This window comes from Zonotrichia leucophrys, chromosome 2 (genome assembly GCF_028769735.1).
Source record: "Zonotrichia leucophrys gambelii isolate GWCS_2022_RI chromosome 2, RI_Zleu_2.0, whole genome shotgun sequence".
NCBI classification, from domain to species: domain Eukaryota; kingdom Metazoa; phylum Chordata; class Aves; order Passeriformes; family Passerellidae; genus Zonotrichia; species Zonotrichia leucophrys.
The window spans coordinates 101,728,642-101,750,850 of NC_088171.1; the positions used below are offsets into that span (position 1 = coordinate 101,728,642).

Below are 22,209 nucleotides of genomic sequence, written 5' to 3' on the forward strand. Positions count from 1 at the left end.
ACAAGTTTGCTCTTAGCACTGACCTCCTATACAGCTGAACAGCATGCTTACCCTCCCTGCAATTTTCAGACTTGCTTATGAACAATGCTTTTTGTTCACACTCACTGCTGTGAAGCAACAAAAGCTAGAGATGGTTATTCAAGTCTGGAAATGAAAAAGAGTAAACTGAATGCAAGGATGGATCCATCAGAGGTTTGTATGACACAGGGAGGGGACAATGCAGTGGTTTCTTAACACACAACAAGAAACAAGTAGCATCTGAGTCAGTTTGAAAAGAAAGTTCTAGCCCTATTATGCCTCAGTAAATACACTGCTTGTATCCCATCTTGAAAGGACTGATTTTAAATAAAAGACTGAAAGACACCTTTTAGTGATTCTACATGTGTTCTAGAATAAATTTCTTTAGTTCTTCAAATTTTAGACTTCTACTCACTTTCTCCTTTTACTGCATATCATGTGACAATTTGAATCTAGAGAATTTTTCAAAGCTGTTTATAAAAAACATTAAATTTTAATAGTTCTCAGTATTAAATAACTACACTATGTTGGAATCTCTCTACTCAACTGACAATTAACTTTCAAAGCATGCACTTCATGTAGTTGCCTTAAATTCTAAGGCTTAGAGACAGGTCTGAAGTCTGCAGCAATTTTTCTAACAGGCCCTCCTTTTACCTTACAGGTGTTACAGATTCAAATATTCAAGTTTTTCGTAACGTGCTTCCAATTTTTTTTTTCCAGCAGTATTAATTATACAGTAACTTTTAACTACAATTAGCAATTTTCTGCAAGATCTGTTTCTCAGTACTGTATACCTGAACTCACTAAGAAAGCAGTTATGTTACAGGTATTTCTGAAGTTCATTTTTATATCCTTACCAAACAGAGAGGCTTCATTTACCGAACATAACCAAGAGCTGCTAGAGCAAATGAAGGAAAACAAACCAGTTCAAAAAGGCAGACAGATGTTAACATTAATGTCTCCACAGCTTCACAAAATCTACAAGGTTTTCTACTGTTTCCAGTGAAGACTGATGTCACAGCAGTCTTTGCCTTCGTATAAGGGGACAGAGCCCAAAAGGTCTCTTGGAATTCAGCAATTTATAAAATCTCATTTTTATCCTTTGTTTCCCCTCTCCTTCCCTGCCTAGAGTGAACATCAAATGTACCTGTGTGAACCCAGGCATTACTTAAAATCGTTTGCAGAGTTAGAAGCATGTTCAACGTTGACCTCCACCTCAGGACATACTTACGTGAGTCCACATGCACCCTAAAAAGCATGTGCTGACAACTGAGGGCTTCAGTCCCATTGGTGCCAGCCAGGAAAATCAGAAATAGGCACCTCACTTCTGAACTAACAAGCACAAACCGACATACCTCCTGGATCTTGCATCAGACCAACCCAGCCTAAGAACTAAAGTTACAACATGTCCTATTAAAACAGAAAATAAATCTATCATTTGTGCTCTGTTTAGCCAGCACTTGGTATTTTGTAGGGAGACACATCTTAGTCTTGAAAATGTTTTAATTCGTTATAATCCCATTCAACATTTCACTTAAACACTTTTCGTACCAAATGAACCCATTTACACACAGCTTCAGGCTTGTTGTTTGAATAAACTCTTGATTCATTTAAATTAAATCTGGTTATCTCTTTTAAATTAGCTGCATATAAAGGTATAATATGCCCATATTTTAACACTGAACTGACCTTACCTTAGGCTCACTCCTATTTCCATTCAGTAACCTCTATGTTAATCATTACAATCAAGTTCTAAGAGGTGACCTTGTTCAGAGAAAACTCAATTATTCAAAAAGGAATCATTTCTAGTTAAGCCAAAATTTTTAAGGAAAAAAATACATCAGCCTTTTTGCTCCAATTTTACTTACCACTGCCTCCATATCTGTAATATTTGGTGGTGCATAGGTTGTTTGTACCATAAACTTGTGTTTACTCTTCTCATTTGGGTCATAGTCAAAAGGCTGCAGCATAACTGTTTCAAAGGAAAAAAATAAAACTGTGATTCTTCAGCTAATCACTACAGCAAGCATGCACATACAGCAACCACTTCAGATTTAGTCCTCAATGAACAGACACTGAAAGTTAAAATGCAAAGGCAGTGCATACACTGCAGAAAAAGGGACTGAGAGGTCAGAGTCTGGTGCGGCTGACATTATTATTTCTGTAATTACTATAGGAAAAGACATTTTATATACAAATACGAACAAACATCCTGTAAAAGAGACCGAAAAAAATTACATCTAAATGTGTGTATGTGGGAGCAGACTTGCAACTTGATCTACCAGAGGATGAGGACTCAATGAACTGGAGAGATAAATTATTTCGTAGTGTACATACACCTGTCTTCCACAGAATGGGAATTTCAGTTCAGTATATCTTTATACAAAATTAAGAGAAGCAGAGGCAGTTTCAGAAAAATATAAGAAAAAGTACATGGAGTCCTATAACAGTTACCTATATATGTACCTATTTTATAGCAATGAGAAAGCTATGGTAGAGATACTGATAGAGCTAGAAAAATGCAAAAGCAGAGGGGAAAACATTAAAAAGTAACAGTAACAAGCTGTGAAGGAACAAGAGTAACATGGTATATTATGAAAAAAACTCAACAACAAACAATTGCTGTTAACAAGTTAACAGCAAACAATACATGACAGGATAATAAATAGTAAATTTAGAATGTCAATGTAAAGAAAAACAGCTCTTATGCAATTGTATTTCCAGAAAAAAAAACTAAAAAACATGGTGGAAGAAGGTTACTTAGTGATTCACAGTTGAAAAGTAATAAATGATTAAAAAATGTCAGTGGACTTCTTTAAAATGATTGTCAAATCACATTTCCAACAATGAATTTAAAAACTGTGAATCAGCACAATGCATTAAACAGGCTGAAGACAGCTAACACTACCACAACATTCAGTTTTGAACGTAAGAACTTCAGCCCACAGTATCCTATAGTTATTTCTCTCTGCACAACAATATGAGAGAAATCTATTTTTAATTATATGAAAGATGACTCAGCACTGAAAACATTCAGCTGAGAGACTGATGAGATAAAGTGGGTCACTAGAAAAATAATCTGTGCACTTATCTTAGCAAATGACCCAAAAGAAATTATATGCCTAAAAAAAAAATATGAAGCTGACACTGTGGGGAAGAGAACTTAGTTTTGCAAAGCGCTGTGGAATCACTGTAACTAAACAATAGCACTCGAAAACATCTTGAGGTCACTGTAGCTGAATAACTGCATGAGAATCCAGCAATTACAGAAATAGGCACATCAAAGACTTCCTGCCATGCCAGCTGAAGGCTCAAGCAGTGTGACATGTTTCCCTTTATTGGAGATCCTGAAGCCACAGTATTGTTTACAGCTCCAGTACTGACTCATTTAAAAAACCAAAATATTTAAAGCTTTAAAAAGATAATTCATAGCTATGAAAACACACAGGATGTAATCCCTCAATCTATCCAATTCCCTGAAGAGAAATGCCAGCAAGATCTTTATTGTGATATTGAACTACCCACTAGAAAAATCCCAGATACCAGGTCAAACACACAGCTAAGGTAAAATGGCTCTAAGTTGTAGTTGAAGACAGAAATAAAGAAGTTTTTGACTATTTGAATCTTAAATCAATTCTCAGTAAAATCATCTTTCATCCCCAAGTCAGTGAATAAGTATCATGAGTCGAGATGCTGGACTGCCCATGGGAAGCACTAATGAAGTTTTAAAAGGCCCTATTCTACAGATCATATTCTATTAGAAAACTCCTACAAGGAAAGTTACTCTAAAGTTTTAATCAGTCATAAACTTGCCCTGCCTTCTTTTTTGCATCATTTGAACCTATCACCTGAAGACAGCTGTCCAGCTTCTTTTAAACTTCCCAAAGGGTTTAAGAATGTGGATCTGAAAAGCTCTCAGGATTGCTCCCTTATTTCCCTTTCGCTTTGCTACAGAGGTCTCCAAGGGTTCCAAAATAATCAATTTTGTAGACCTAGGATATCTAGGAGTTCACATCTGTATTGCCTGTGATACCTACAACCTGAATGAATATCCCTTATTCTGGAGATTCTACCAAAACGGTCAGGAGAATGACCTACAAAAATCATTTACCAAATCTGCAGACTATTATCTAGTCTTCCCATTTTCTCTAGAAAAACCACTAGGTACAATTGTAAACTATTTTTTTCTTAAATGCTATGAACGATGAAATGTTACACTTTAAGCACATCAGAGCAGCCAAGAAATGGTCTACTTCAGGACGCAAACATGAATATTGTACTGAGGCAAAGGTACTGTTAATGTCACTGCCCATTTTCAACTTGCTTTTCCTCCTTCTAAGACCCACAAATAAATGTGACAAAGGCAAGTATTTCTACATGGAGGATTTTTCCATGTATCACTGCAGCTCTACATCAAGTCGCCATCACACTAATGAGGGGAATCCTTTCTATTGAAAAATAAAAAGGTTTTAAAAAGCTGACATACTTCAAGCAGTCTTTAGGATCAAGCATTAGGGAACTGCATCAGAGGCCTTAAGAACACTTAACCTACAACTGCATATATTTATTTTTACCTGAAACAATTACAGATGATCCCGGGTCAATAATTCCACTGTTTGGCCTCACGCAGTATCGACGAGGCGCTGTGGTCTTCACTTTGAAGCATACTTTTCTATCTGATGGATTTCGTAGTTTAAGATTTGTAGTTACTACATCTGTAAAGGGACCTAAAAAAAAAGGTTGGTCTTTTTAAAATTGCATCTCTGGAGAAGAAATCTGTTCATACAGTACAAGTAACACTTAAAATACATCTTGTTGCCTACAAACTGGCAAAGGCAGATTAAATCTGTTAGGCACATACCCTGTGTTACATGCAAAGAGTGCTCCATCACCTTAGTTATAACAATATACATTACAGCAATCAAGAACTCTTAAATATTACAACAGACTCGAGCTGCTGGCACAAGTGGTTCATATATGTATATGCTATTCCTACCAAACCATTCTTAATATTTGAAATACCTAGAAGGTAGTGGTCACATGCAAAAGTAAATTTCACTGAATTGTTCTTCAGGAGTAAAAGTCACACATTCTTTGGAACTCTTTCAATTGTTGAAAGAAAGGAAACACTGAGACTAAAAAACAGTCATTGCTCTTGAGATTTCAACTTCTGTCGGCTTCTGACCTCCTGTAGAGTTAAAAGAACAAGGCATCAATCTCCTCTTTTAAACTCAAAATAAGCAAGAGAGATGATACTCTGTTTATGCATGTACTCTAACTGATCCACAGAAAAGCAATAGCTGCTATTGTAGTTGAAGTTGCTATATTTACGTATTCAATGCAGTGTACTCTCTAAACTATTTATGTTAATTAAACCTTCAGGATAGGAATTCCTTCCAAGTCTGGACAAGAGGCATAATTCTAATATCAAGCTTCAAAAGCACATCCTCCAACAGAGATCACCGTCATGCAATGCCACACAGCAACAGCACAAAAAATAAGGTTCACAGCATTTTGAGCAGTGTTAATCTTCCTTATGTTTGTGTCATCTGAAAGCAAGACTGCAAGGGCTCTAGAAAAATGGTGTTTCATATGAACATGAAATTTATTCAAGAATATTCCATGTGTACATTAACTTTTAAGAACCTTCTTTATAGTTCTTTAAACACATTAAATAACTACAAAATAATTTTATCAGTATTGAAAACACAACAACAACTTTTCCATTAAAAAACTACAATGAAAGCAAACTTCAGATTAAATTGGATGAAAAATATAAGTGATACAAACAAGTGGTAAAGTACAACAAAACAACTAATTGCATGAGACATAGGAAGTCAACTCAGAAAAGTCTGAACACCTTATTCCAGAGAGGAGTCTGCACTTCTCTGAAGGAAGCAGCTCTGCCCGCTAGCAAACACGTTACTACACTAGAGGGCGCACTATTTGGCTGATGCCTTTATAACTCATTCCAAGTAATTGATTTTGAGAGAGCGTTAAACAGTCCTAACACAAAACACCAAGATACAAATACATAAAGACTAAAAAGAGAATCCCTGAGAACCACAACACTGAGATGCAGATGAAGATACATGAGAGTTAGGTTTCCATTCACTGAGGTTCTTTTGACAAAATAGGAACTGGTATTATTTGTCTGAAACTTTACTCCTGATCTGACTTTACATGGTGGATGAAGTAAGTCATCCTCTCAATCCAGGCAAATCTGACACAGCCCCCAAGATTTACAAAATTACTTGAAAGTTTCCTGCCACTTATCTTTTTGATGGTTCTTGCATGATCTAGTTGTCTTTACCTATCGAGGGAGAGCCAAAAAAACCCTCCCATCACCCATACCACAAACTGAACTAAAACCAGGCAGCTGAATACTCTTCTCCTTCTAAGACTGGTGATACACTCATAACACACCCAACATGTATTTTTTTCAAGCTACACACACATTTTTGAGGAAGTTATTCTGGGAGTTTTACTAACAACCACCTAAGCTATTAGTCATCTAATAACCACTGCTCTTGCAGTGCCCAGAGGCAAAGAGCACTTTGAATCTGACTTTCAAACTTGAGGGTTACTTTTTTTTTAATTGCAACTCTAGGCAACGTGAGGTGGTCTGCTTTTCAATCCTCTCAACTACTTTTACTAAGGACACTCTGCACAAAGGAAAAAAAATTACACAGTTCAGAGGCTCATTTTGAAAAGCACAGTCATCAAGAAAAGGAGCTATATTATTCAAAACCAGCCTGCTTCAAGACAAAGCAATAGTGAATTTATAAACTGATGATAAACTGGTTCTTAAACAAAAATAAAAGATGTCCTGTTTCTTTTGAGACATGAAAGGTCTCCTCATGCCTGCCTTTTAAAAGTGTGCCATAATGAGATAGGATTCAATATATCCTTCAAATTGCTCTGCTATTTACTGTCAGTTTCAACACCTCAGATAATTAAAAGAAATCTGCTTTTCTTTCCCAGGTACATGAATGCAGTGACCTCCTTTGCATTTCCTGGATACTTCACAAAAAAAAAGCTTTTAGCTCGGGGACACTTTTTAGAATCAGACATTTCTTTCAGAGGTGACGGAAATCTTTTTCAAGGTCTAGAGGATGCTTATGACAGCTTTACCTTTTACCTGCTTTCTAAAAGCTTTAAAGAAAATAGCTGTATAAAGACTCTGAAGACTTGGAGCCATCAGATTTAATAAATAGGTGGTAACAAATTGGTGCACAAAAGGAAGAGATGACTGAATTTCACTGTTCCTGCAGAACCCAGGCGTTTGGTAGTTTAGTGGCAAACCAAGAGCATGGATCTGAGCAGGGACAGACAGGAACAGACAGAAGGATAGTAAATGAGAAAAAAAAAATCTAGTACTTTTCCGAGGAGCTACATGATCTAAGTGAGCATGACATAGCCTTCAAAGAAGAAACTGCAACACCTGAAGAAATTCTAGAGTTCACTACTACACAAACATAAGCACCACTACCTTTGCAGGAGTGGGGAAATTAAGCACAAGCTGGCAGTAACACCCTAAGTGCAAAATCCTAAACTACAAACATTCTTGAGGAAAAATGTGGGGCACAGGCACAGGAACCAGGAAGGAGAAATGTTTGGATTGTACTACACAGACTGCAAGTAAACAAGGAAAAGAACTGGCAAAGATGGATACAAACATTCTGCTCATGCATCAAAATGGACAAATGCACACAAACTTCATCTCAGTAAATATTCAGCTACACCAGGGCAGCATTATAATCTTAAAAATATCATCTCATCTGCATGATACTCAGGTCCAAGTAGATTTTTATTTAAATCTCAGATAGGCTTATGTCTAACTGTACACATAGAAGCTGTGGTAATTCAACTAATGAAATCCTCAGGCTACATACCAATATAACATGATGTCTAATGACAAGAGGTCACTGCTTTATAAACCTGTAATCTCAATCCAATAACCTCTGGAAGTCAAGAGTTACTTCAAAGGGGACAGTGAGTTCAGTAACTCTTTTAGTAGTGTAAATTCAAAACACAATTACAGCATCTTCCTGGAATAAAGGTTGTGAAAATGCCAGTTTGTCCCAACTGGTTTTGAATGGAGCAGCGACAATTCGTGCCACAAGTCTTCCTGTCACTTTGACTTATGAGGGCCTTAGAAAAGGATAGACACCTGCTTAATCACACCCAGAAATACCAGACCTACCCAAAAACTTCCTGTGCTGAGTTTCTATTTCAGCTAGCTTGCAGTGCAGTCATCACACAACATTAATGTTGGGGTTGCCTCTGGCAACTACACAGCTTGGACTACAGCAACTAGTGGGCAGGAAGAAATGCCACAAATTCTGCAGAGCCAGTTTCTACTGCTGAAACAGTGCCAAGTTTCCCAGCTTGCCACAAGCTTGCCAGTTATAAATGCAGTAAAATCAAAATATGCATATTACTGGATAGGTAGGACCCAAACAGAGATCTTTTTCATCAATGGTGTCATTTTCATTTCAGATTCAGGTCTCCTTCACTGTCCCAGCTTCAAAACCCATTTTTCTACCATCTGAGACAGTCAAACATCAGGGAAAAAATGATGATATGAACACACCTTCCCTAGTGTGGGAAGGAAGAGCTTAGATAAACCTCCACAGGTTTGGTACCCCTGGCAAAGGTGAGAGACCCATGTCAGAATCTCTATCTGTACAGAGCAAACAAAGCACGTCAGAGAAGGGGGCAGGTTTGGTCAGCAAGAAGCTCCATTCAAAATTAGTAAGGCTGCCATAATGTACAGAGAAAGTCTGTCTTAAAATACCACCTCTACATAAAATTGGATAAGAATAAATTATAATTTTATTAAATTACACAAAATCTTTGATAATTAGAAGGCAGATCTCTTGTAGAGTTGTACAAAAATGAGCATGCATTATTTAACAACATCAACAGCATTCTATGAAACAGCTTAAGTGTTAAGCATCGCCTGCTTCAACTTAAGACAATGAACTGTAGCTGCTGCAAAAGCCAATGTCTAAGCTAATTCTGCTAGAAGACATTTTAGTTCATGCACTGAATTAAAGTTTATTTAAGCTGTAAATTGACACGGCAAAGTGATACATTCAGCCACATCTAAAAACAATGTAAGCACACATAAAAAACTTACAGATTGGCAAAAGGAATCCAAACTCCTCAAAAATATGGGGATTATACTCTTTAAGTGGAATGCTGTTTTTTAAAAGCTGCTGCATCACCTTTGAATTTCCAAGAGTACTTGAAACATACAGAACACTTCAATGCACCTTAACTAAAACAAACTCAGGGTAGTTTTCTTTGGGTGCACAATACAGTTAAATTGGGCAGACAAAGAAAACTTATTTACTGCATTTGACAGTTTGAGCCATAATAAATGAGAAATGAGCTCAAGTCAGCAGAATAAAAACTAATAGCAATATTGTAAATCAAGCAAGAGAGATTTTGAGACCAAGTAAACTGACTTTTCAGATAGACCTGAGAGGAACAGAGTGAGATCTCCAGCAACTTCTTCTGCCAGAATCAAATACAACAATGGAGTAAAGAAAGAGTAAGTTAAATTGAGAAAGCTCTATGTAATCTATATTTGTATGATGCTGTGTGGAATTTTTTAATTAGGCCAAAATAGAATTGCTGTTCTTTCCCATCATTTGACATAGCAATCACAAAATGGCTGTGGCTGGAAGAGACCTCTAGAGGTCATCTGGCCCAAACTCCCTGCTCAAGCAGGGATACCAAGAGCCAGCTGCCCAGCACCACAGACAGAAAGCTTATGAATACATGCAAGGATAGAGACTCCACAGCCTCCCTGGACAGCCTGTGCCACTACTTGGTCACCCTCAGAGTAAAAATGTGTTTTCTCACGTTCAGAGGGAAGCTCTTGTGTTCCAAGGTGTGCCCAATGCCTCTGGTCTGCTCACGGGCACCCATCTCCACCACCTTTGCACCTTCCCTTCAGGCTATTATAGATCAGGAAGATTCTCCCAAGCCTTCAGTTCTCCAGGTTGGAGCAGCCACAGCTCTCTCAGCCTCTCCTCCAAAAGAGATGCTCCAGTTCATCATCTTCCTGGCCCTTCCCTGGACTCTCTCCATGGTGTCAGTGTCTCCCCTGTACTGGGGAGCCCAGAACCGGACCCAGCACTGCAGCTGTGGCCTCACCAGTGCTGAGCAGAGGGGGAGGATCCCCTCCCTCAGCCTGCTGGCCACATTCCTCCTGCTGCAGCCTGGGACACCACTGGCCTTTGTAGCACGGGCACTTTGCTGCCTCATGGTCAAGCTGGTGGCCACCAGAACACCCAGGGCCATTTCTGCAAAGCTGCTTTCCCAGCTGGTCAGATCCCAGCCTGCACTGCTGCTTGGATGGCTGTTCCTCTCCAGCTGCAGGACTTTGCACTTTTTGCTGAACTTCACAAGGTTCCTGTCAGCTTGTCTGTCCACCTGCCAGCTCCCTCAGCACTCACGTGTGCATTGCACCAGAGTCCTTGGACATACTCTGTCTAGCTTACTTAATTATTCCTTGACCAGATCACCTTCCACCAGAGGTACTGAAGTAAAGATGTCTAAAAATGAGAAATACTTGTGTTCTGTAGCAAGTCAAAACTACCTTGACTATCAGATAAGAAAATCAATCTTAAAATATACCCAAAGCACTTTATTGCTCAAAATTGAATTTTATAGTCCTTTCTGAAAAAAAGCATAGGTGACATAGCTGACACAAAAGAAAGTGAGTGGAATTTGTTTATTTCCATACATTTGTTTTAAGAAATTAATATTCAGACCACTGTGAAAAAATCTGAAGAGAATATATAACATACATTGCCATCGAACATAAATAACTCCTTCCTCTTGAAATACCAGAACCATGAGCATTCAAACTTGAAAAAAAATCCCAATTCTAACAAATCACCTACATTAAAATTATTCATGGTCTATGAAGCATAATAACTTAGGTTTCATGGATTAATACTTAAACATGAATATGAATGATCAGGAATAATCAGTGGATGAAGGTAAGAGATTAATTATACCCACAAATAATCATGGCTCTCACGAAGATTTAATATATTAGAGCAGCATTACAGAATCTTTCACTTCTTATTCTACCCTAGCACTTGAGAAACAGTTATATTTTATCATCAACTTGCATGTAAAAAAACAGAATGCAAAACAGGCTTTGTAAGAAAGCTGACACACCTCAATGTCCACAATTCCTGAGGGCTGATTCTAGGCTACCACTGTTTACAAGGGGTAACATCAGATTTTATCTGAGCTCCCCACGATGACATGCTGTCAGCATTCATACTGCTGCTGTGTCTATCATAGATTTTTCTTTCTAAAAAATGCTGAGACAATGCCCATTTTTTAATCCTAAAATAGCTCATCTTCCTCTGTCAAAGGGGCAGAGCCTGCATATGGCTACAGAGCTTATTAGAGGTGCTTGTGCAGATGCTGGCACACACACTGAACTGGGGGCTGCTGGAAGAGAAATGGGAGCTGAAACCTTTTGCCTGCCATTCTGACAGAGGAAAGACAAAAATACAACACAGTGACATTTCAAAGCAGACAAAACATTTCCTTACATGTTTTTTCTGGATCAAAACTTCTTATTCACCCCAGCTTGTGACTAAAATGTTGTTAGTAGCCAAGGAATCACAGTAAAAATACAGTAAGCATCTGTCTCAAGGGTAAAGTACAACCACAGATCATTACCAGGAATTCTGATCAAGAGAGCATTATTTTCTTTATATATTAGATAAAATACAGACTAAATGTAGACTGTCCTGTATTTAATGTTAAATATGGGCAATGCTTTCTTTAGCCCTAACAACAACAAAATACCACTAGCTGTAAGATGGCATAACACGGAATAACTTCATCCAAAGATATTATTGCTGGTATTCAGCTTAAGCTTTAAAATCTAGCAGCCTAGGCCCAAGTCAATCATAAACATCTATTCCTGACATTTTTCCTATTGAAAGAGTGCCATTACTAAAGGATGATCTGGTTACTAACATCAAAGGGATGCTTGTACCTTAAACTTAACCTCCATAATAGCATGAAATTCTTACTCACAATTTAGCCATACTCGATTATATTGTTATTCTTGTCAGAGACTTATTAAGAGCATACTAAAATTGGTAGCTCTTAATTCTACTAGGATAAAGTCTTCAGGATCTAATCATAAAGTATTATTCATACCAAAGCACTGCTGAAATAACAAGAACAGCAGAAATATTTCAATGATGCTTAACTTGAACATTTAAACCATCAAATTATCCCCCCAAAGTCCTGAAGCAACTAATATATACATGCAATCTTTCAGTATAGATTTAGTTCAGTAAGGGCTATGTTATAAACCTTTCCTACTGGAGCAACTATTCTCTTTGCTTGCATAAAGTAGGATATCTAATGAGCTTGATATTTACAGGGTTTCTTAGATTTCCAGAATACTAGCATATTTGATCAACAGAACTAAATAAACAAGTAACTTTTCCCTTTCCTTTTTCCTTTTAAACTTGCTTTGTATTTAACCTGCTATTGCTTACCAGTGGTTTCAGTGATGCTGAAAAACCCAGATGTGCTGCTTAAAGTATTCAAATATCCAGCAACTCAAAATCCATATGCATCCTCATGTAAGAAATCTCCCTTGGATACACCTAACTGATCTGCATTGCAACATACAAGATACTCTTCAAACTCTATAGCACTAATCAGAGCACTTGTAATCATCTCAGATGACAGCTGGAGTGGCACATAGAAAATCGGTCTTCCCACAGAAGACCTGATCAAAAGCTCTTGCCTTGCACTTTTCCCAATGTGCTCCAAGAACTGGGTATCAGAGGCCAGACACAAACCTTGAACAGACCACCAAAGCTCTTGTGGTTTTCACTGGTTTCCTGGCAAGCAATATCCCAACAGTGTAACAAAGTAACTTTAAAAATCAATCAAATTCACAAGTCTCCCGCTATGGACAACAGCCCAGAAAATCCTTAAAAACAAACAAACAAACAGTTTTAGCTGTTGGACCTCTACGTGGTATCCAACCTCAGCTCATAACACAGAGCCTGTGTAAACCAGACTTGTGTATCAGCCATTAAAATCTCCTACAGACAGGGCTAGCTGACACTGGCCTGCCTCCCAAACACACCAACAGATCACTGCAGCTTCAGGGTGACTTTTCAGTCTCTGGAAGCACAGGCCACAGGTCTCCATTTCCCAAGCCACTGAAAGCCAAGCACAACCACTTCCTCCAGTCACTCAGGCAAACAAACACCTGCTTCAAACAGAAGTTGCATTTAGTTGGTCTTGTCCATCAGGCAGGACCACAAACTCCACTTCCGCATCAACTTCACATCCCAGTTCTGAGCTGAGCTAATGCAGCCACACTTCTCCGGACCAGCCAGGTCACTGCTACAGAAGCAGCTGCAGTTCCAACCTGAGCTGTAACACAGAACATGCCTGGTAGATGGCTGGTGGACATTCAAATTAAAAAACCAAACAGTTTTTACTTTCAGCGGGTCTACTATGGCTTTATCAGCACCATTACTGGCCTTATTAGCACCATAGTGTTAAAACATGATAACACGTTAAATTAACATCATATCCCTATGGACTAGAAACACTAGGTTTATTTCACATATGGAGCAGTTAGTCCCACATATATAATTTTTAAATTCATGGAGATCTCTTTTGACAAAGGAAAAAAATTAAACACATCTCAATCAAGCTATTCCAATGTCTTGGAATGTAACACAACATACCTGCTCTAGCTTAAGTAAATAATTGTGCACCATTAATGTCCTACTAAACTATCAAGAACATTGCAAACTCATGACCTAGGAGAAGCTTTCTGAAGTCCACATGAAACTTATAATTTTGTAGGATGGTATCTGATGAATTTAAAATTATTTTTGTCCACATAATTTTTAGAAGGTTGGCTCAGACTGACATGATTCACATTCAGCTATGTTTCTAATGATCTAAATACATTCACAGCCACTTGAAGCAAATTCATTTTTCCACCAAGTCTATCCTTTAGTCTAGATAGATTTTCTTTTCCCCAGTGCTTACCTTGCTGATGTATTTATAGATAGCAATCAGATCCCCTTTCAGTCTTCATTTTGCTAAGATTAACAAGCTAAAGCTATTCTACTTCTACTTCACTTGTGTTAATAAAGTTGTCTTTGCATCATTCCCATTTGGGTTCATTTTATCTGACTAGGTGTTGCCAGGGATGCATTCAGATGAAGCTTCATCAAAGGCAAAAATCTTGACATTAATACTTTCCTCACTACAAAATTACAGTCCTATATTTGCCCCATTTCATGACTTGTCACGTTCACAATAAACCCATAATTAAGTACTAGTCGCTAGTTTTACTTCTTTTTCATCACTTCTAAGAAAATGGTTTATTATTAGCACACATCCAATTTTATATTTTTTTGCATTCATCACATCTCCTAACCTTGCATTACCAGTGAGCTGTACCAGCATACTCCCACCCATATCAAGGTCATTAATGAGAAATGGAACAGATTTTCCTCAAAAATATATCAAAATGTATTGAAGACAAGGAGTTAGTGACAGCAAACATGGCTTTATCATGGTCAAATCAGGCCTGACTAATCTTGTGGCCTTCTATGGTGGACATCAATGGACAAAGGAAGAGCTACACGTGTCACCTACCTGGACATCTGTACAGCCTTTAATGTGGTCCCCCCAACATTGTTACCCCTAAACTAGAGAGATATGGGTTTTGTGCATGGGCTGTTAGATGCACAAGGAATTGTCTGGGGGATTTGTCCAAAGAGTTCTAAAGAGTCAATACCAGAATGCTCAAGTGAAAACCAGCAACAAGTGGTACCCGTATCCCCCAGGGATGCACACGGGGACCAGTATTACTCGGTGTCCCCATGGATGACACTGACAGTGCAAGTGACATCACCTTTGGCAAGTCTGCACCAAGTGAGCGATGCAGTGGATGGAAGGGAAGGGAAGGGAAGGGAAGGGAAGGGAAGGGAAGGGAAGGGAAGGGAAGGGAAGGGAAGGGAAGGGAAGGGAAGGGAAGGGAAGGGAAGGAAGGGAAGGGAAGGGAAGGAGGGAAGGGAAGGGAAGGGAAGGGAAGGGAAGGGAAGGGAAGGGAAGGGAAGGGAGGGGGAAGGGAAGGGAAGGGAAGGGAAGGGGAAGGAAGGGAAGGGAAGGGGAAGGGAAGGGAAGGAGGAAGGGAAGGGAAGGGAAGGGAAGGGAAGGAGGAAGGGAAGGGAAGGGAAGGGAAGGGAAGGGAAGGGAAGGGAAGGAAGGAAGGGAAGGGAAGGAAGGAAGGAAGGGAAGGAGAAGGGAGAGGGAAGGGAAGGGAAGAGGGAAGGAGGAAGGGAAGGGAAGGGAAGGGAAGGGAAGGGAAGGGAAGGGAAGGGAGGGAAGGGAAGGAAGGAAGGGAAGGGAAGGGAAGGAGAAGGGAAGGGAAAGGGAAGGGAAGGGAAGGGAAGGGAAGGGAAGGGAAGGGAAGGGAAGGGGAAGGGAAGGGAAGGGAAGGGAAGGGAAGGGAAGGGAGGGAAGGGAAGGGAAGGGAAGGGAAGGGAAGGGAAGGGAAGGGAAGGGAAGGGAAGGGAAGGGAAGGGAAGGGAAGGGATCCACTGGGACCTGACAGGAGGGAAAGCTGATGAATGGCAATCTCATGAGGGTCAGTAAGGCCAAGTGCAAAGTCCTGCAAAGGGGTCAGGGCAATCCCCAGTATCACAGATAGAGAAGGTCTCAGGTCACACTGCCACATTCTGCCTGGGACACTGCATAGTATTCCATGTTCCATCTACCTCAATGACTTCATTCTTTCCTCTACGGCTTTGCTTACTATTGAGGCCAGATCAAGCACTGAAGTGTCAGAAGATTATTTTAATCCAAGTTAGACCACATTTTGAGAAACAAAAGGCAGAAAAGTTCTAATTTGACCACCCTTGTAAATTTCATGCAAGCACTTTATTTTCTTCCTCTTCCATGTTTAATTAAACACATGAAGTCCTACAGCAGGATAATACTCAGGAAACTATCTTGATTCACAAGACTTTGCTCATATAGGAATGAGCAGAAAATATTTGTTTTCCTCTACATAACCATCTATTTCTAAATACATTCAAATATTAAAATGAAATATGACATCTACATTGCTAAATAATTTTCAATGCCAGGAAATAACTTTATACAATCCAAAACAACACTAAAAGGCAAGAGAAGCAAGAAGCCAAGACAACCACACCTCAAGTAAAGCCTTACCACCTTAGGAAAAACAAAGTTAGTAAAATTCTAACTTGTGCTTATGCATTTTTATTTTCAAAAATACCACATCAGAAATTATCTTAGTAGAGTCATTTTGCTGATTTTTTTCTTTTTAAAGAAATTAACTTACACTCACTTATCAGGTTCATCTGACACCTCAAGCCTTGTAAACTGACAACTTCCAAGCTGGAAAGTGTAATACTTATCTAGTTAGTCAGGTTAGTTTTTCCACTTTTAATACAGTAAGTTCTCTTCAGAAACCTTTTCTATTTAAATTCATGGTTTATAAGGGAAGCATGTAAAACCCTTAGTGACTGATAGTCACAAAGATCTGGCTAACAAACATCTCCCAAAGACAAAGAAAGTAAAACGTTCACAAACCACGGTCAGGCCAAAACAGGAACAATTTATATTTCCACAAGGGACAGTCGGTGCACTAAATTCTCTGATCTATTTACTGATGCAATAAAACAGCTCCTTTCAATCCTCTCAAACTTTCTACTTTTCAACCTGGCCTTGAACAACAGTACACTGTTCATGCATAATACAGAATGTCTTTATAATATTAATAAAAATGTCTTGTGGTGATCTAGAACACCTGCTTATGCTATCAACAAGCTGCATGAATAAGCACTTTATATTAATTACAATGCAAAGGTGAAGATTTTATACCAATCATTGGTACACACTGGAAGGACAAGATGTGAGGTTTGGATAGTGTTTCACTGTTCAGCGAAGCAACAGCAATATTAAGCAAAACAGAGCCCTATAATTTTCAGGTAAAGGACTAAACTTCTAAATTTTCACTGCTGTATACCTCTACCACCACAGGAAAGCACTTCATTACTGAATCTTAAAACAAATGACAAACTAGTTCTGCCAAAATATAATCTAACACTGTAACACACCTGACTTCACAGATCAATATAATTCCCTTTTTACAGGGCAGTTTCAAATGCAGTCTAGCACGGTGGTAGAGATGATTGTATAACATAATACCACCTAATAAGCAACACCTGGTAAAAAAACATTTTCCTTCTTTTTCTTCCTCAACACATTCCCACAAATCATCCTGTGCTTCGGTCTTCAATAATACATATAATGTAAAGAAATTAAAATACTAACAAATACTACATTTGAGCCATGAAACAATGGATAGAAGTATACATACACAAAGAGCAAACAATGCCAAGAATCGCTCTTGTATTTAAAAGAAAAAAAAAAGTCAGACTATGTGTTGAATACTGAGTCATTTTATTGCCATTATGCAATTCTCAGCCAGTAAAAATATTAACTTAAATGGAACCATTTCAAAGTATCAGAAAGTCACAACTATATTAGTAATCACTTACAACCAGTTTTTCCCCCCTCTACACTCCCACTCTTTTAGTTTCAAAAATGTTCCTGAATGAAGACAGCAGAAAACTGACATCCCAATCACCTTTTTTTTCTAACCTATCTTAGAAAATTGGGACCTCACAAATTTACTGGTACCTTGAAGAGAGTGAAAATAGGCATAATTTGACATAATCAAGATACACACAAGTAAGGCAGTAAGATCACATTTGAATACTTCAAACTCTGCCTACACCAAAAGGCATCCTAGGCCAATTCTGGCAACAGACCTTGAGGGCAGGGGATGCATTTAACGTTGAGCTATTTTTGCCTTTAAATTCCACCTTCTCGATTTGCAGCAACACATATCCCGTGGCTTTCAGTGTTACCAATAGCAGTGTAATGATTACAAAATAACCTACAGCAATATTTCTGTAGTATTTAAAAGGTTGTCGAAATCTGCATTTCAGAATAAGCTGCAATACTTGAGTGAAGTGCTCTCTACCTCCCATGAAAAGTCATTTGAACATACACCAGCTGATAGCTGATTTTATACACTGACAATTCCAGGCTGTGATGCAGATCAACAATCAGAAATGAAATATTCTCTGTCACACTGATCTCTCCTAGTAACTCAACCCACCAAAAAGAAAATTTACTGCACACAGACACATTCCAAATTTTATTTTAGTCTGCTAAAGGAAAAGAGTAACTCATTATTTTGAGATGTTTACAAAGGTAACATAACTGGACTTCACACACTTGTAAGCAAGAACTTCGGTAAAGGATAACAATTTAGAAAACTCTGGCATTTTTAAAATCTTGCATTGCTAGTCAGACACCTCTGAATCACATGAAATTCAAATTCTGAACACTGTCTACTAATCTTCCAAAGCTCATCAAATCAACTAGTGTTGATTTTCAATTAGGTGTTGCAGAAGCATGTCTTATGACTGATTTAAACATTTGGAGAAGGCTTTTAATTTTTTTTTTAAAACTACCATAATCCAGGATCAACTTAAATCCACGTTACTTAAAATTGCAAAAGTGGCTTCTTTGGCCTTAAGGAAGAATGAGCTTCCATAAAAGCGCTACAAATTTTTGAACTTAAAACTTCAAATGTTGCTATTAAACTACATGACTGCTTACAAAAAAAAAATTAAAAACATATTTATTCACAGGGCACCAATTCCAGATTCCCATAATCTTCACTGAACTAGAACTACCAACAATGATTACATGTATGAGTCACACGAAGAAGACACCAGCAAGAAGATGTTCCACCTGCCAAAAGGGTTGCTTTTAGGTGTCTTGTGTTTCAATTCTTCCTATCCAGTCCTAAATAAAACTCCAACAATTTTAGATTTGGGAAGTCAAACAAGACACATTAGAATACAAAAGAAAGCCAGGCTGGAGGAGCAATACGGCTGAAAAGCCTGGGTACAAGAGCAGAATTTTGCCACGGGGCAAATTCTCAGTGCTCCATACTGAGTGTCTGAGAGTGATATTACACAGTTTATCAACTGCCTCTTGGTTTCATCACTTTTAAGTACAATTTTTCCCTTTGTCACATTTGCACAACACTATGAGAAGTACTTAATTGTTCTGTAGGCTTTCTTAAGATATTCCTGATGGTTTCAGAATCCAAAGAAATCCACCTACCAAAGAGGGTCAGAGGGAATCAATCATGACCCAAACACTATTAATGACTGTATTTTCTAGCACTACAAGGACTATAAAAACAGGATTGCAATCCTGGACACCAAGGGAACCATGTGATGTGTTAGCTACCACAGGACACGTTCTTAGAGCTCCCCTTGAATCGTGCTGAATAAAATTCAAGGATAAATGTATTACAGACTTTTGCTGACAGAGTAAATTAGGTTTTACTAATAAAAAAAGCAGTTTCATCAGGCAATGATTAATTTAAAGGCTTGTTAACAACTCCTCATGCTAAGTACTACATATATTTAATGAAAAAGTTGTTTGTAAAGGGGCACACTATCACATTTCACTGTTACCCTAAAGGTCAGCAAATCCATTATAACTTCCTGAGGCAAGAAAACTAATAAAATTATTTGCTCAATTCAAATGTTTAGACTTAAACTGGATCTCTGTTCATATGCATCAACAATAATAATAAAAATGGATGATTGTACCAATAAAATAACTTTGAACAAGCTACTGCACTGAAAAAATGTAGAGTTTTATTCTTTTAACAAAATGTTATGCTCTTCCTACACTATGCTACATTTATTCTGAGTCATATATTCTCTTTCTTACTAACCAATTACTTTTTAAAAGGTGACACTCAGAATTCACTACTGCCAATATTGTATTCTTCAACACAGTACTTTAGAACTGGGTGAGTTTGTGGCCCACAAACCTTTTTAAACACCTCTAAATAATAATCAGTTAGAAAATATTTCTTGAGAGTGCACTCAATGCTCTCTTGAATTGACAGCACTTTCTATAGTATATTACTGCAATAGTACAGTAATAGAGAGTGCTGCAGTCTCATTATGCTTCATATTTTGTTTTTGCTTAGTCTGCTCTACAGGAATTTTCCTAATATATGCATTAGCCTGAAACAGAAGTTTATGCCTAAAGAATCCACATTTCATGCTCTAAGTGCATAGACACACAGCACAATAAAGATCACTGACTGACAACAGCTTCACACAGACAGAATTTCTAATCTAGTATTTATTCTATCAACACACTGTTTCATATCACATCAATACAGCTTAGTTCCAGCTCAAAGACATCTCACATTTGCAGGCTTTGAATTAGATACAGCATTTTTTAAATTAAAAGCAAAAACTAAAATAATGCATTTTTCCCCAACCTGTTCTGAACACAGCATACTGAAATGTGAGTGCAGCCAGACTGGCAGCATTTTAACAACACAAAACCCAAGTGAAAATGACAAGTTTCTGCAACGGTTTTGAGTCTGTGTATGCAAGTGCAATTTAAAAAAAATAAAATTGAAGCTATCGAGAAATTAATATGCATAATTAGACAGATGCTGGGGTTTAACTGATTTGACAGATCAATAAAACAAGTATAGTTTGCTAATGCTAGGCCAGACCAAAGGTATTTTGGGGGAATACAGTGTTCTCTTCTAATACAAACATTCATTTGCTCTAGTTGTCCGTGGAAGATTTTTACAACATCATAAATTCCATTCTGTTCTCTAAAACAATGAAAAACGAGCATACTAAAAGTAGAAAACAGAAGAATGTACAAGATTAGGCACGCGCATGTGGTGACACCAGTCACAACACTTAAAAATATAAGTTCACATAATATTAACTACTCTTTAAAAAAAAAAAATCTAATACTGATGATTCCAAATCTGAAAGGTTCTGAGATTGTTCTCAATGCCCCTTGCAGGTATATCATTACAAAAACTACATGTTCTGACACGCTTCTTTTTATGCCCTTGCCTTTCAACGATCACTCATTTCTGACAGAGCCTTTCCTTTCACAACTATCTAATTCATGAGCAGAGAAAACCACAGGCACACACGATACCAGCACTAGCTGGGACCTATTTTGACAGCAGCACGTCAGCAGTCACAGCCATGCGGTCGGCACGCAGCACACATAAAACTTCCGAAAGGCACGCATTCCCAGGAAAGAGGCGAGCTCCCTGTTTACGTTCCGAGAGCCGGCCTGAGCCGTGACAGCTCTGGGGAAAGGCGGGGAGCCCTTTGCCGGGCTGGGATGCACCGGGGCGAGGGCGCGGGTGCCGGGCACTGCTGGTGCAGAGCCGCAGCGGCTCCGCGCGGGCACCGGGCCCCAGCACGCCTGAGAGGAAAAGTGGGGCAAGGCCAGGCGTCAGGGCAGCCTCGTGAAGCTTGGAACCCCGCAAGGCTTCCACCGCCCGCTCCAGGGCCTCTCCTGCCCGCTGCTGCCAGAGGGAGCCCGCACCGCCAGCGACCGGAGCGCGGCACCCGCGTCCCCGGGCGCCGCTGCTGCGGGGCCGGGCCTAGGAGCGCAGCGGTGACTCGGCGGGGCGGGCGGGGGCAGGGGCAGGGAGGGGGCGGCCGATCCCACCCGGCACCGCGGATCCCCGCGGGATCCCAAGATGGCGGCGGCCGATCCCGCTCGCCGGCTCGGCGGCGCCCCCCATCCCCCGGCGGGCGGGCAGCGCCCGGCACCGCGGCCCGCCCGCGGGAGGCAGCGGGGAACGCGGCGCCCGGAGGCGGCTCGGCGCCCAGGCGGAACGGGACACCCCGGCGCTGCCGCCCCGCTCCCCTCCGCCGCGCCGCGTTCCCCCCTCCTCACCTTTGAATTTGAGGTCGGTGGGCGGATCGAGCACCAGGATCTGCTCGTGCTTCGCCAGAGCCCCAGCGGCCGCCATCTCGCTCGCTCGCTCCGGCGGGAGGAGGGGCAGGGGGGAGGGCGGAGGAGGCGGAGGAGAAGGCGGAGGAGAAGGAGGAGGGGCGGAGGGGGCCGGCGGTGCCGCCGCTCCCTCACGGCGGGCGGGCGGTGTCTCGGCGCGGCTCTGCGGGCGCTGCCGGCGGGGCGCGGGCCGAGGGCGGGCACTGCCGCTGCTGCTGCGCGCCC

At 39.8% G+C, this 22,209-nt stretch overlaps 1 protein-coding gene across 1 annotated transcript in view; it reads right to left on the minus strand.

Moving 5' to 3' along the window:
• VAPA (VAMP associated protein A) overlaps positions 1-22,209 on the minus strand; it is a 29,139-nt gene extending 6,930 nt beyond the window's left edge. The window contains exons 1-3 of the mRNA XM_064705842.1: positions 21,928-22,209; positions 4,593-4,745; positions 1,887-1,990 (exon numbers count right to left, since the gene is read on the minus strand). Coding sequence (XP_064561912.1) covers positions 1,887-1,990; positions 4,593-4,745; positions 21,928-22,003 — 333 coding nt within the window. The 5' untranslated portion in view covers positions 22,004-22,209. The remainder of the gene's footprint in view (positions 1-1,886; positions 1,991-4,592; positions 4,746-21,927) is intronic.